Source organism: Hibiscus syriacus, unplaced genomic scaffold (genome assembly GCF_006381635.1).
Source record: "Hibiscus syriacus cultivar Baekdansim isolate YM2019G1 unplaced genomic scaffold, ASM638163v2 tig00111847_pilon, whole genome shotgun sequence".
In the NCBI taxonomy this organism is placed as follows: Eukaryota; Viridiplantae; Streptophyta; class Magnoliopsida; order Malvales; family Malvaceae; genus Hibiscus; species Hibiscus syriacus.
In genome coordinates, this window is record NW_024063200.1 from 1,546,983 (window position 1) to 1,558,160 (window position 11,178).

The 11,178-nt window shown below is 32.8% G+C and overlaps 1 protein-coding gene across 1 annotated transcript; it reads right to left on the minus strand.

Moving 5' to 3' along the window:
* Positions 1-4,938: 4,938 nt before the first annotated feature.
* On the minus strand, positions 4,939-9,670 carry LOC120172236 (protein STICHEL-like 2). Its single transcript, XM_039179751.1, has 7 exons — positions 7,858-9,670; positions 7,543-7,762; positions 7,100-7,285; positions 6,786-7,004; positions 5,549-6,254; positions 5,397-5,454; positions 4,939-5,158 (listed from the first exon to the last, which is right to left on the minus strand). The coding sequence occupies exons 1-7, from the start codon at positions 9,463-9,465 to the stop codon at positions 5,153-5,155; spliced, it is 3,003 nt and encodes a 1,000-aa protein (XP_039035682.1). The 5' UTR covers positions 9,466-9,670; the 3' UTR covers positions 4,939-5,152.
* Between the last annotated feature and the right edge of the window lie 1,508 nt (positions 9,671-11,178).

Consider the following 11,178-nt stretch of genomic DNA (forward strand, 5'->3'; position numbering starts at 1 on the left):
TAGTTCTATATAACTAGTGGGTCCAAGTCCTTTGCTACAACCCTAACAAGAACTTATAAGGTATTGGGTTAGGTTTTCATATAGCCTAGGTTCTTCTTTTTTCTTGTTAATATTATCTTCAGAATCCATCTTTCTTTCTTAAACCATCACCATGCCATTATCTATAAAGCCCGTTCATACTTCTTTTGTTTCTATACTTACTTCATTTTCTAAGCCCGCCTATTTACCCTACATCAACCTACCAAACATCTTATATTTTGAGTATATCTTGCTTGCATGTTTCTTGCTTTCTTCCTAGATCAAACAATTAAGGTTACTGTCATTATCAGCGTACAAGGAGTGTACAACAACCTTACATTAAGTAGAACAGAAGATGTAGAAGGTTGTATGGATGTAATGGTTGATCGTTCTCTAGTGTGAGATCGAAAAAGTAGGACCTGACTTGGTCTTTTGGGCTGTTAAAGTATAAAAAAATGTACAATTTTAAAATAATGAGAATGGTTAATGTAGTAAACAAAACAACTCACATTTAGAATTTGGAGAACAATTTCTTCATTTGTATGCATGCCAAAATCTTGCATAATTTTTCTCCCTCTTGACCTATCTAATCTAGGTTTTCTAGTTATTGTTAACTTCTTCTTAAGTGTAGGGCTTATTTCTATTCTACAGTTTGGCCTATCCAATCCAAATTTTTCATTATGTAAAGATTGAGCATATCATGTTTGACCACCTTTAGTTTCAATCTATCAAAATAATAGGAACATATTGGTCAATATTTCATGAATTTCTAATATATCAATAAATTAGTTTGAATTATCAACAACATTACAATCCTTGAATTAGTGGAGAAGAGTCAGATGATGTTTGGTCACCTTGGCTCGCAACCTACCAATAATAAAATAAAACAATACCATTAAAATATATCTTCAAGTATACCTTAAATATATATATATAAAAATAACAATTTTAGTTTACATTGGATTATCTTTTATTTGGACATCTTCTTACATTATGTCCACAAAGGTCATATATACTACAATTCATCTTAGTTCCTCGTCTTGTTCATTTTGTTTCACTACACACTTGACCTTCTTCTCTGTTTCTTTTTTACTTTGGTCTTCTAGGTAAGTTTATCTTCAATGGTGGGTCTATATTGTCCATTTTAATGTCTTTTTAAAATTTTGGACTTGGTATAAAGTGCATGATAACATTATACAAATCAGTGTATACAAGTTTCTTGTATAAATGAAATACATAGTCTTCATACCTTACAAGTGCATTTACAGCCTACAGAATCAACAAAAAATGTGTCTTATTGACACATGACCTTATACCCTTCTGCCTCATTCCAAATTACATGACAATATGCAATATTACGTTTATGTATTTCAAGTTTTATTTTAATTCTGGGGCACAACTCATCACTTAAGTGGGTCTCTATACCATTAGCTCAAATGTTCCATTCCAATCAACACTTCTCAGTGTAAAGATATAATCAAATAGCCTATTAAATTCATCTACAAAACTACCCTTAACTTTTCCAAAGTCTGCTTATTTATGTCTACTTTTAACTACTTCATAGTAAGTTTTTTCATCTCTACTACAAACTCAATATGCTCTCCACAACGTACACTATTTGAATTTGCTTCATTTTCTTCACCAGAAAATGTTGTGTCCACAATACAACCTTAGATTCAAAATCTTCTTCAATGACAGACTTGTCTTTGATTTTCTTTTTAACTAGCCTAAACTTATCTTTGATTGCATCTATCTCCTTATCATTATCAGGCAATAAATGTCCTCTATTTAATTATTCATCATCACTATTATCCACATCAATAACATTTATTTTCTCATAAATAATTTTAATTATCCGTTCATTAGACGCACTATCATCATCTTCAAGTATATCGGGCTCACTTCTACCACCTTCAAGTATATTAGACTCGCTTGTAGTATTAGGCCCACAACGAACATTATTTTTTGGATACCTCAAATTCATTTTTTACAATAATTTAAACATGTTTATTTAAACAATATATTTATATAACATAATGAATAATTAAACAATAAACTCAAAGTTACATAACAATGTCAAAATGAATATTTAAGTAACATATATTTAAATGACAACAAGTTTATTTAACATAACAATGGCAGAATAAATATTTAAGAAACATATATTTAAATAACAACCAATATATTTGATAACATGTTTTATAATGTTATAATCAATTTTAATGGTATGTCAATCTCACATAACATCATGTTTCATAAATAACAAGTTTCATTTCTTTTGTCAATTTTAATAGTAGACTAACCCCACATAACCAATTTTTTAAACATTTCCACATAGTTTTATCATATTAGTCAAATGTTATAATCAATTCTAAATAGAATCACAATTTTTTCTATTGTTTTAAACAAAAATCACATACTTATAATCAATGTCTTATCATATTAGTCCATTTTTTTTACTGTTTTTTTGTTTTAACTTATTATTATAATATTCTATTTATCATTTGGTTCTTGGTTTATTAGAATCAAATCTGCAACACACAATTTAAATATATTTTTATATAAAAAATATAGTGTACCAACAATTTTCTTGACAACATCATAACAGTAGTTCCACTTTATGTGTGGACTCCACGCAAACTTATAAAAAAAATAAAGCATTAGATTTCGACTTGGGTTAAAAAAAGATAACTCAAGCAGTGTAAGTTTAGCATTACCTCTGAAAATTGCTAACTCGAATATTTTTCTTTTTGTACTTTTATGGTTTCGTCTTTTATAAACTAGATGACGGGGTTTTCATTCCTACGTGTTTGATTTGAAATTGTGAATTTTCAATTTCATAAGTAACCCTAAACCCCAAATCATTTTATGATTTTTTATTTCAATTTTTAATGGGTTAGATTTAGGATTTGAAAGAAACAGAATTAAATCATGCAATGAAGATTAGGGAACTTTCTCACAAGAAAAATTGATACTCAAAGGGGAATAGAAGAATGAAGGAGGAGGAAGAGAGGAGGTTTGCTTCAAGAGTGAATGGAGGAGGAGGAGAAACAACAAAGAAATGGAGAATGATCGACAATTACTTTTAGGTTTTTACTTTCTAGGTTAAAATATTAGTTTTAATATTAAGATTAAAATATTAATTTATTTATTTTATTTTTTATATATTCAAATTTTATAGAAAAATGAAATTGAAATTATAATCAGTGTCACGTGTCAGAAATTTTATAACAGTTTTCATTTAACATTAGTTACAGCTGAGGCACCTAAAGTGGTAATATTTGTAACGTTAGCCACTTGGATGAGTCAAAAAAAGTTTAGACACCTATTTGTGAAAAGTGGTATAGTTTGGACACTTATTTTATATTTAAGCCTTATTATAATGTGTTGTTTTGTTTAATCATCGACTATTAAAAGTTATAAAATGATTATTCGATTATTTATATATTTTAAATTCATCTTGTTTCACCAAAAAGTTGATGATCGTCTGATCTAGATGTTAATAAGCTGACTAAGATATGATAAAATTAATTTCATAATTGTTTAAATTATATTTGTTGATCAAGTCTATGTTTATATTATGTTGTCCAGTCAATGTCTGAGACATTATGTCATCGCCAGCGCTTCAAAGCAATGACGGTATTTGTAGATATTAGTAAAATATGATTTTATTATATACTAGTTAGCATGTTAACGTTCAGCTCATATAATCATTAATTTTTTAACGAAAAAAGATGACCTTGGAACATATAAATAGTCAGATGATCATTTTGTAACTTTTAATAGTCAGTGACTCAACAAAACAATACCCTATAGTCTGGAATCACTTGTTTACTTTACACTTTTATAAAATTAATTTATGAAAAATAAGATCCAAACAGTTTGAATTAAGAAAAGAAGTGTTGGGATTGAATAAAGTTTAAAATATATGACTGAATTGATATAATTACAAAAGGATAAAGTATATAAATAATATTTCGATTATGAGATATTGCTTTGTTTTGTTCCACAGTAGTTATAAAATAATTTCTTGAGTATTGCTTTATTGAGTACCTCAACTATTAAAAATTACAAAATGATCACCTGATTATTCATATATTTCAAACTAATCATTTTTTTTGTTAAAAAAATTGATTGTTGTTTGTGTTGAACATTGTTAAATGAGATATGATAAAATCTTACCCGTAATTATTAAAACAATATAGTCGTTTAAGATTATATTGTCATATTATATTAAATTTCAATTAACAAGTTAACGTCCAACTTAGATATCATCAATTTATTAACAAAAAAACAAGTTTAAATTATATTAATAGTTAAGTGACTATTTTGTAACATTTTATAATTATAAGATTCAACAAAATAATACTCTATAATTAAGAGATTATTTTATAATTTTAATATTTAAGGATCTCAACAGAAATAATATATATATATATATATATATATATATATATATAACAAACGAATTTATAACTTTAGATTAATCAAATAGTCAATTTATAATTTTTTAATAGTAAGGGAGTTAAAATAAACATCACATAAACAGAAGACTAGCGTTAAATTTCACCCAAAATTATCTAATAAAAAATGTAAAGTTCAACCGATAAAAATAAAGAGGAACTGATAAGGATGTTTTTAATAATTTAAAATGGCTATAAAATAATATTTATTTTAAAAAATTAACTTGGTAAAAATAAGATAGGGAAAACATTTATATTATCATTTAAACTCCTTGAAGAGTTCACTTAATAGGTTCACTTAGAGGAAAGGTATCTAAATCCATTATATGTAAAATTAAAGCATATTCGGATCTTAATTCCCGCATTCGTTTTAAATCCGAATGAATGAAAACTGTTACTGAAATTGGACAACGATGAGTTCATAGTTCATAGCAGGAGGCAAACCACTAATAATCATCTTCGACTATACATAGGACTGCCATGTCCATGTTTTAACTTCTAACACCTGACATCAACATCTGTTTTTTATGTTAGATTTATATACTTACAAAATTGACTGGCTACTTTGAAGCTTGTCAGAATCCTCTATAAACTTACTCGGCAATCGAGCAAGGAAGAACCCAATCTGCAATGTGTGGCAGCTTGCGACTTCGACAGTTATAAGTTAGCTGCTAGGCCTGCAGTATTCGTTGCGTTAGAAACGTTAAACAAACTTCCAAGCACCATATTGAAGTTCTTAAGGAACGTTGTTGATGCTGGAAAAATCAATTGCAGGTCATTTATAGATAGAAGCATGGTGCATACGACGAAAAACTTATGACACTCCATACTTAACGAAGAACAGATAATTGTACTCAAACATGGCCCTACTTTGATCTAGTTCTCGAGAAAATTCAATAGCGTTTGTGTTGTTACCTTCTTTAAAGGAATAGTAGGGGTTCTCCCGCAAAGTACCTCAGAGTTCTCCCTCAATCTGCTAAAAGCATAAATGTGAGGATAAACAAATCGTAGCGTTCATATAAATATCACCGTACATCTCATGGAAAAGAAAAGACGAGACTTCTTACCTATCTTCGTTATCAGAGCTGTAGAAAACATAGGGATCGTTAGACCAAACCCCGGGAATAGATAACGCGAGTTTGTTTTCTTCTTGGCTCGTCTTCGAAGTCGTTTTAGCCGTGTTAGACAAATGCAACTTCTTTTGAGACCTCAATGCTATAGGGAAACAGTTGGACTGATACTCCGGCTCTTGAACAGAATGATTCTGACATCCACAGTCCCTTCCTTCTCCTTTCAAGAAATCATTTATATATGCCGGAGCCTGAGACATATCATTTCGAAACGATGCACAAGATGGGGTTGCCCCTGTGCTCAGTATGTTCCCTCCACTATTTCTGAAAGCCCGAACCACTTCCAATCCATGAGAACTGATACGAGGTATTTCAGATCCATTATCAGAGTGACAAGTTAAAATTGGTCTATGTCGGTCACTTATCATAGGTTTCTCCGAAGCATATTGTGAAACTTCGGAATCACTCCCACATTTCGTAGATGAACTTGACTTCAGACGCAGCCTGCGCGAACAACTAAACAAACTAAAAGATGGTTTCCTTACTTTACCCTTCGATAATTGATCGGGGACCAAAAGATTAATCCGAATCTCCACGTTTGAGCCCACGATCAACTGAAGTGAACTTGCAATATGTTTCCATGATTTTTCAGCCCTTGATACATGATTAGGATGGTAGAATTCCAGTTCGGCAATAGCCAGACCTGAATTAAAAGTAATATTAAATCATCAAAATGGAATGAGAAAAAGCTACGATTTACCATATCAAAAGTTCTTAAGAGACATTACGGATGAAATACTTCCGACGCAGATTAGAAAACAAAGGAATTACCATACAAAGGTAACGTAAAATATCCAGAAAACTGTTGTAGCCAATTAGCCATAAAAACGTCTATGGAAATGACGGCAATCTAAAATATGTTCAAATACGTTAAAGCATGCTCTAGAACGTCTACGAAATGGACCGCTACTGGAGAAACAAAATCCAGCATAACGAGACATATTGTTAGTTTCAACATCAACACGTCCATGCATTAAAGAGTGAAAAACGGTCCATTGGATCTGAGCTAGATGACAACTTAAGGATTTCTAAAATACATGTTGCTCGATAAGTGCTAGAATTTGTTTGTTTAGGAAATAAGGTTCCTCATTTAAAAAGTTTATTCTCACTGTCAACTTTGTAATGTGCATATATCCTAGATATGGGTTTAATGCGGAAACTCAGACCAATGTACCTTGATTAAAATGAAGAGAAGACAACTTCCCTCGTTTCCTCAGAAATTTTTTAAGTGAACCAGATTTGCATAATTCGGTTGCTTTGTTCCATATAGATTCCAGACTTCTCTCGGAACCATCCCGCTTTGCCAGTTTAGATGAGTTGATGCCATTACACATACAAATGAAAGGATGATTTGACCTCTCCCCAGTAGATGATGTGCTGTTAGAATCACTATCTGCTTCCAAACAAGAACAATCCTTAACGTACAGCTTCTCGATTCATTAATTTCAAACTTCAACTACAATTAGAACTAAATTATAAAGCACTGACCTTTGTGTTGAGCATTTAGCAAACATAAATTCGAATCGTTTGCATCCATAAAGTTGGATTCCATTGAGCTTAATTGCAGAAGAGCAACAGTGAGCCAAGTTGTTTGATTCTTTGACACTCTCAAATGCTTTTCCGTTTCTGATAGTGCTCTAAGTGCATGGCTTAACTTCAACAAGCTCGATTCAGCTGTGATAATACAATTTGCAACACTTGAAACGATGAAACACCCAATACTCAGAGCGAATGCTTGTAAATTCATTTACAGGTTTAGTTCATTGACCTTTGTACATACAACAGAATTCTATAGATAATAACACAAGGAATTTGTTGAAATATAAATTGCAAACCCGTATTTTCAGCATCATTATTGAATCAACATACTATATAATGCCAAAATAAGGAAATTTCAACAACAATGTGATGCATGAATATTCGGAACTTACAAGTATGGTTTTCAAAAAACTTTCTTCTGGCTTCTGAGCTACCTTCCTCACATTTCCCAGCAAGAATGTCCATAATGAGATTTGCTAGCTGTGATATAAGTTGCATAGGATCAATTTTCGACCTCATTATCTCCCGGGCCCGTATTACTGTTTTTGAAGTGTCACAAGATAAAGCCAGATCCAGCAAATCAAGCAATTCATCATCCGAAACAGTTCCAATCTGCCACCACCCCCATGAACAAAAAGGAACTTCAATAACCTAAAAAAAATAGAAACACCACAAGAGAAAGAAGAGGAAAAGTTTACAGCACTTACGAGCTCATGGGTTAAGAACATTGTGATCTTTTTACCGAGCAAACTCAACTGATCGAGCATCATCTCTGCATCCCTTAACGAGCCATTGGATTTAGCAGCAATGAAGCCTAAAGCAGCCTGATCATAGTCAAGACGTTCTTCAACACATATTTTCTCCAGCCTGTTTGAAATATCGGAATCTTTTATCTTAGGAAAGTGATATTTCTGTGCCCGAGAAACCGCACTTCTTGGCAGCATATCAAGTTCGGGTGTACTCATAATGAAAACAACATGCTGAGAAAGTTTCTCTAGGCTGTTTAAAACAGTCGCCCATGTTTCACCGTGCAGTAACTGACACTCATCGATAATGAAAATCTTGAACCGTGAGAAAACCGGAAGGGAAACTGCATTCTTAACGAGGGACCTCAACCTATCAGAGCGATTGATTCTCAATGAATCAACCTCCTTGACATCTCTGCTCCTTCCAGAAAAGAACATGATACATTCCCGACATCGACCACATGGTTTATGCTCCTCGAGTGAGAGACAATTCAAAGCAGCAGCAAAAATCCATGAGGCACAAGTCTTCCCCGTGCCACGAGGACCATAGAAGAGGTAAAAAGAGGCTACCCTTCCTTTAGTTATTACGCTCAAAAGAGACCTCACAACAACACTTTGTCCTACCAATTCATCAAAAGACTTTGGCTTGAACTTTTGGCCTAAGCTCCTAGGAGTATCAGAATACGGGTTGATTTCACCATTAATGCATTTCCAAAAGCTCTGCCCAAAAAGAGTTGTCTCACCCGTATCTGATGACAACAAAGGGAAGTCTTCAAAATCGGATGAAGGATTCGATTCTCTAAGCCTTGGAGTTTTCGACCAACAGCAGCTTATTCCACATCCACGGTGGTTCAGATCTGCAGTGTCAACATTTTCATCTATGTACAACGAGGTACTATAATTAGAAATAGCATCAATAGAAGGGCTCGCAACATCACCATTAGCCCCGTATGATTTCACTTGATTCCTAGATTGACATTTTGCTTTCAAATCGCAGTGGTTAATTCTATCCACCGGTAAGGATCTTATAACAGGCTCACTGCTAGAAGATAAATCATCCATAGAATTACAACTAGGTGCCATACATATTAAGCTCGTACGTTTAACACTAAAATTGCTATCATATCTTTCACCCAAGGGACTGTATTTTTGGACCTCTTCCTTGTTTACTCCATAATTTGTAGAATCACCATTACAATCATCCAACTCATCGGCTTTTCCAGCCCTGTTCCCAACCTTCGCCGCATTCTCACATATGATCAACTTAGAGTTAGAGTCTTCAGGAACAGAATGCAGCCCGAAATCGTAGCCTTGATCCTCTCCTCGTTCGTTAAATCCGTAACACTCTGGACCTCTAAATTCATTTCGCTCGGAACCGGTTTCCGTGCAACCGTTCACTAATTGCAAAGAAATCCCATTGCTTGAATTCGTTTCCCACTTGACATTGTCAAACAATGAAGAAAATTTGCTCATGGAATTAGTGGATGGATCCCTTAATGACCTCACTCTCCTAAGTGCTATTAGGGTTCTTGAGATTGGTATATCAACGGAATGTCTTCGACTGTCCATTCTTTTCAAAACCAAGTATCAAAATAGTGTCCTTCGCTTCAGCATAAACTCATATTACAGGACTTAGAGACATGATATGGATTTTTGACCTGAAAGAACAATTTAAACAAGAAACTGATCAAATAGAAACATTGAATTAACCGTTAAACACTCTACAAGCCAACTAGAGAATGAGCATATCATTGTATCAAAACCATTATCAAATCTCCACATGTTCCATTGTCTGAAAACCCCAGGCTCAAAATAGACCAGAATGCTTCAGAAAATCGGTTTTTTCCTTGAAAATCCAGGCATAAAAAACCCTCTAAAAGTAAAAACACGTTACAAAAGCACACACAAACACATTGAAAGCAAAGAGAAATATCATTTTCATGAAGAACATAGGCTCAAGCCATCCAAATGCATGGTAAATGAACACCCAAAAATGCAATAAATTGTACATTTGCATTTACTAAAAGCAAACAGAAAAAATAAAAGCTTTCACTTTGGAGAAGAGACTAAGCTAGTTTTAGTTACCTTCTAAACAAAAACTTACCTAGAAAACATAGGGTAAAAGACAGGAGCAGTGGAACTATGTATTAAATAAAAGAAAACTCCAAAGAAAGTTCAAGAATCTAGAATTCAAAATTCATAGTAACTGAAAAAAAGGGTCTAAAACAAATAAAAAAAATTGCATAGCCCAAGAAATAACGAAATGCAAGTAAAAACAAATAAACCAATTGAAAAACTAAAAGAAAAATAAATAAAAAACAATATCAGACCTGCTGGATGGAATAAAAGGAGGGGATGGACAGAGGTCTTCAACTCTCAACTCATTGAAATACACAAAATTTTGAAAAAAGCTGGAGTGAAAGTAGGGATACACGACATTGTTTCCTACAAAAAGGAAAAAACCCAAAGATAAAAACAATCAATATTAAAAGTTAAAGCTTTTGGATTGTTTATGTAGCTTTAAGTAGAAGATAAACTAGATATGGAAGAACAAGACAGAAGATGGTTAAGAGATAGAGTAAATGTGATTAATGAGTACATGGTGTGAATAAATAGAAAAAATATTTATAAGACATGTTTGCTTGTAAGGAAAATTTTGTGGTTTGCTATTTTCTTTTACCAGAAGATTGTTCTGTAGTCTGGTCTACATCTGCTGACTGCTGTAGAGTGTCGCAGAAAAGGGTCTGCGCCAGTGATGCTAGAAACTTTTGTGGGGTTTCAGTTATTTTTGTGGGGGCTATGAATAAGTGGGGAAAATTAAGTAAACCATGAAAAATAGTAGTATTTCTTTAATAAAAAAGCAATATTTTGTCTGGAAAAAAGAGCCATTTTGGAGCTCCCTCTGACCAGGCAGTACAACACACTGTACCTTTTCCATTTTGATCAAAGCACCACAGCATCAGCTGAGGGGTGGAGGTTGCAAGGGATAACAAATGTGGTCTTGTATTTATATTTAGAGTTAAAATAAAACTCGACTCGAAATTAAACAATTTTTAATACAATTTAGCAGTGTAGATATATGTTTTTGTTTGTATCTATAAAAATATTAATTAATAATATTTTTATTAATATTATTTACATCATACTTCAGGCTCACTAGGACGCAGACCCAATTACACTTGATCAAGCCCAATGAGCCTAGCACCCCAAGATACAACCCAACCCAGATGCAACCAAAATTGACCCGACCCGGTTCAAGTTCAATGTCAGGATCTAACCCAA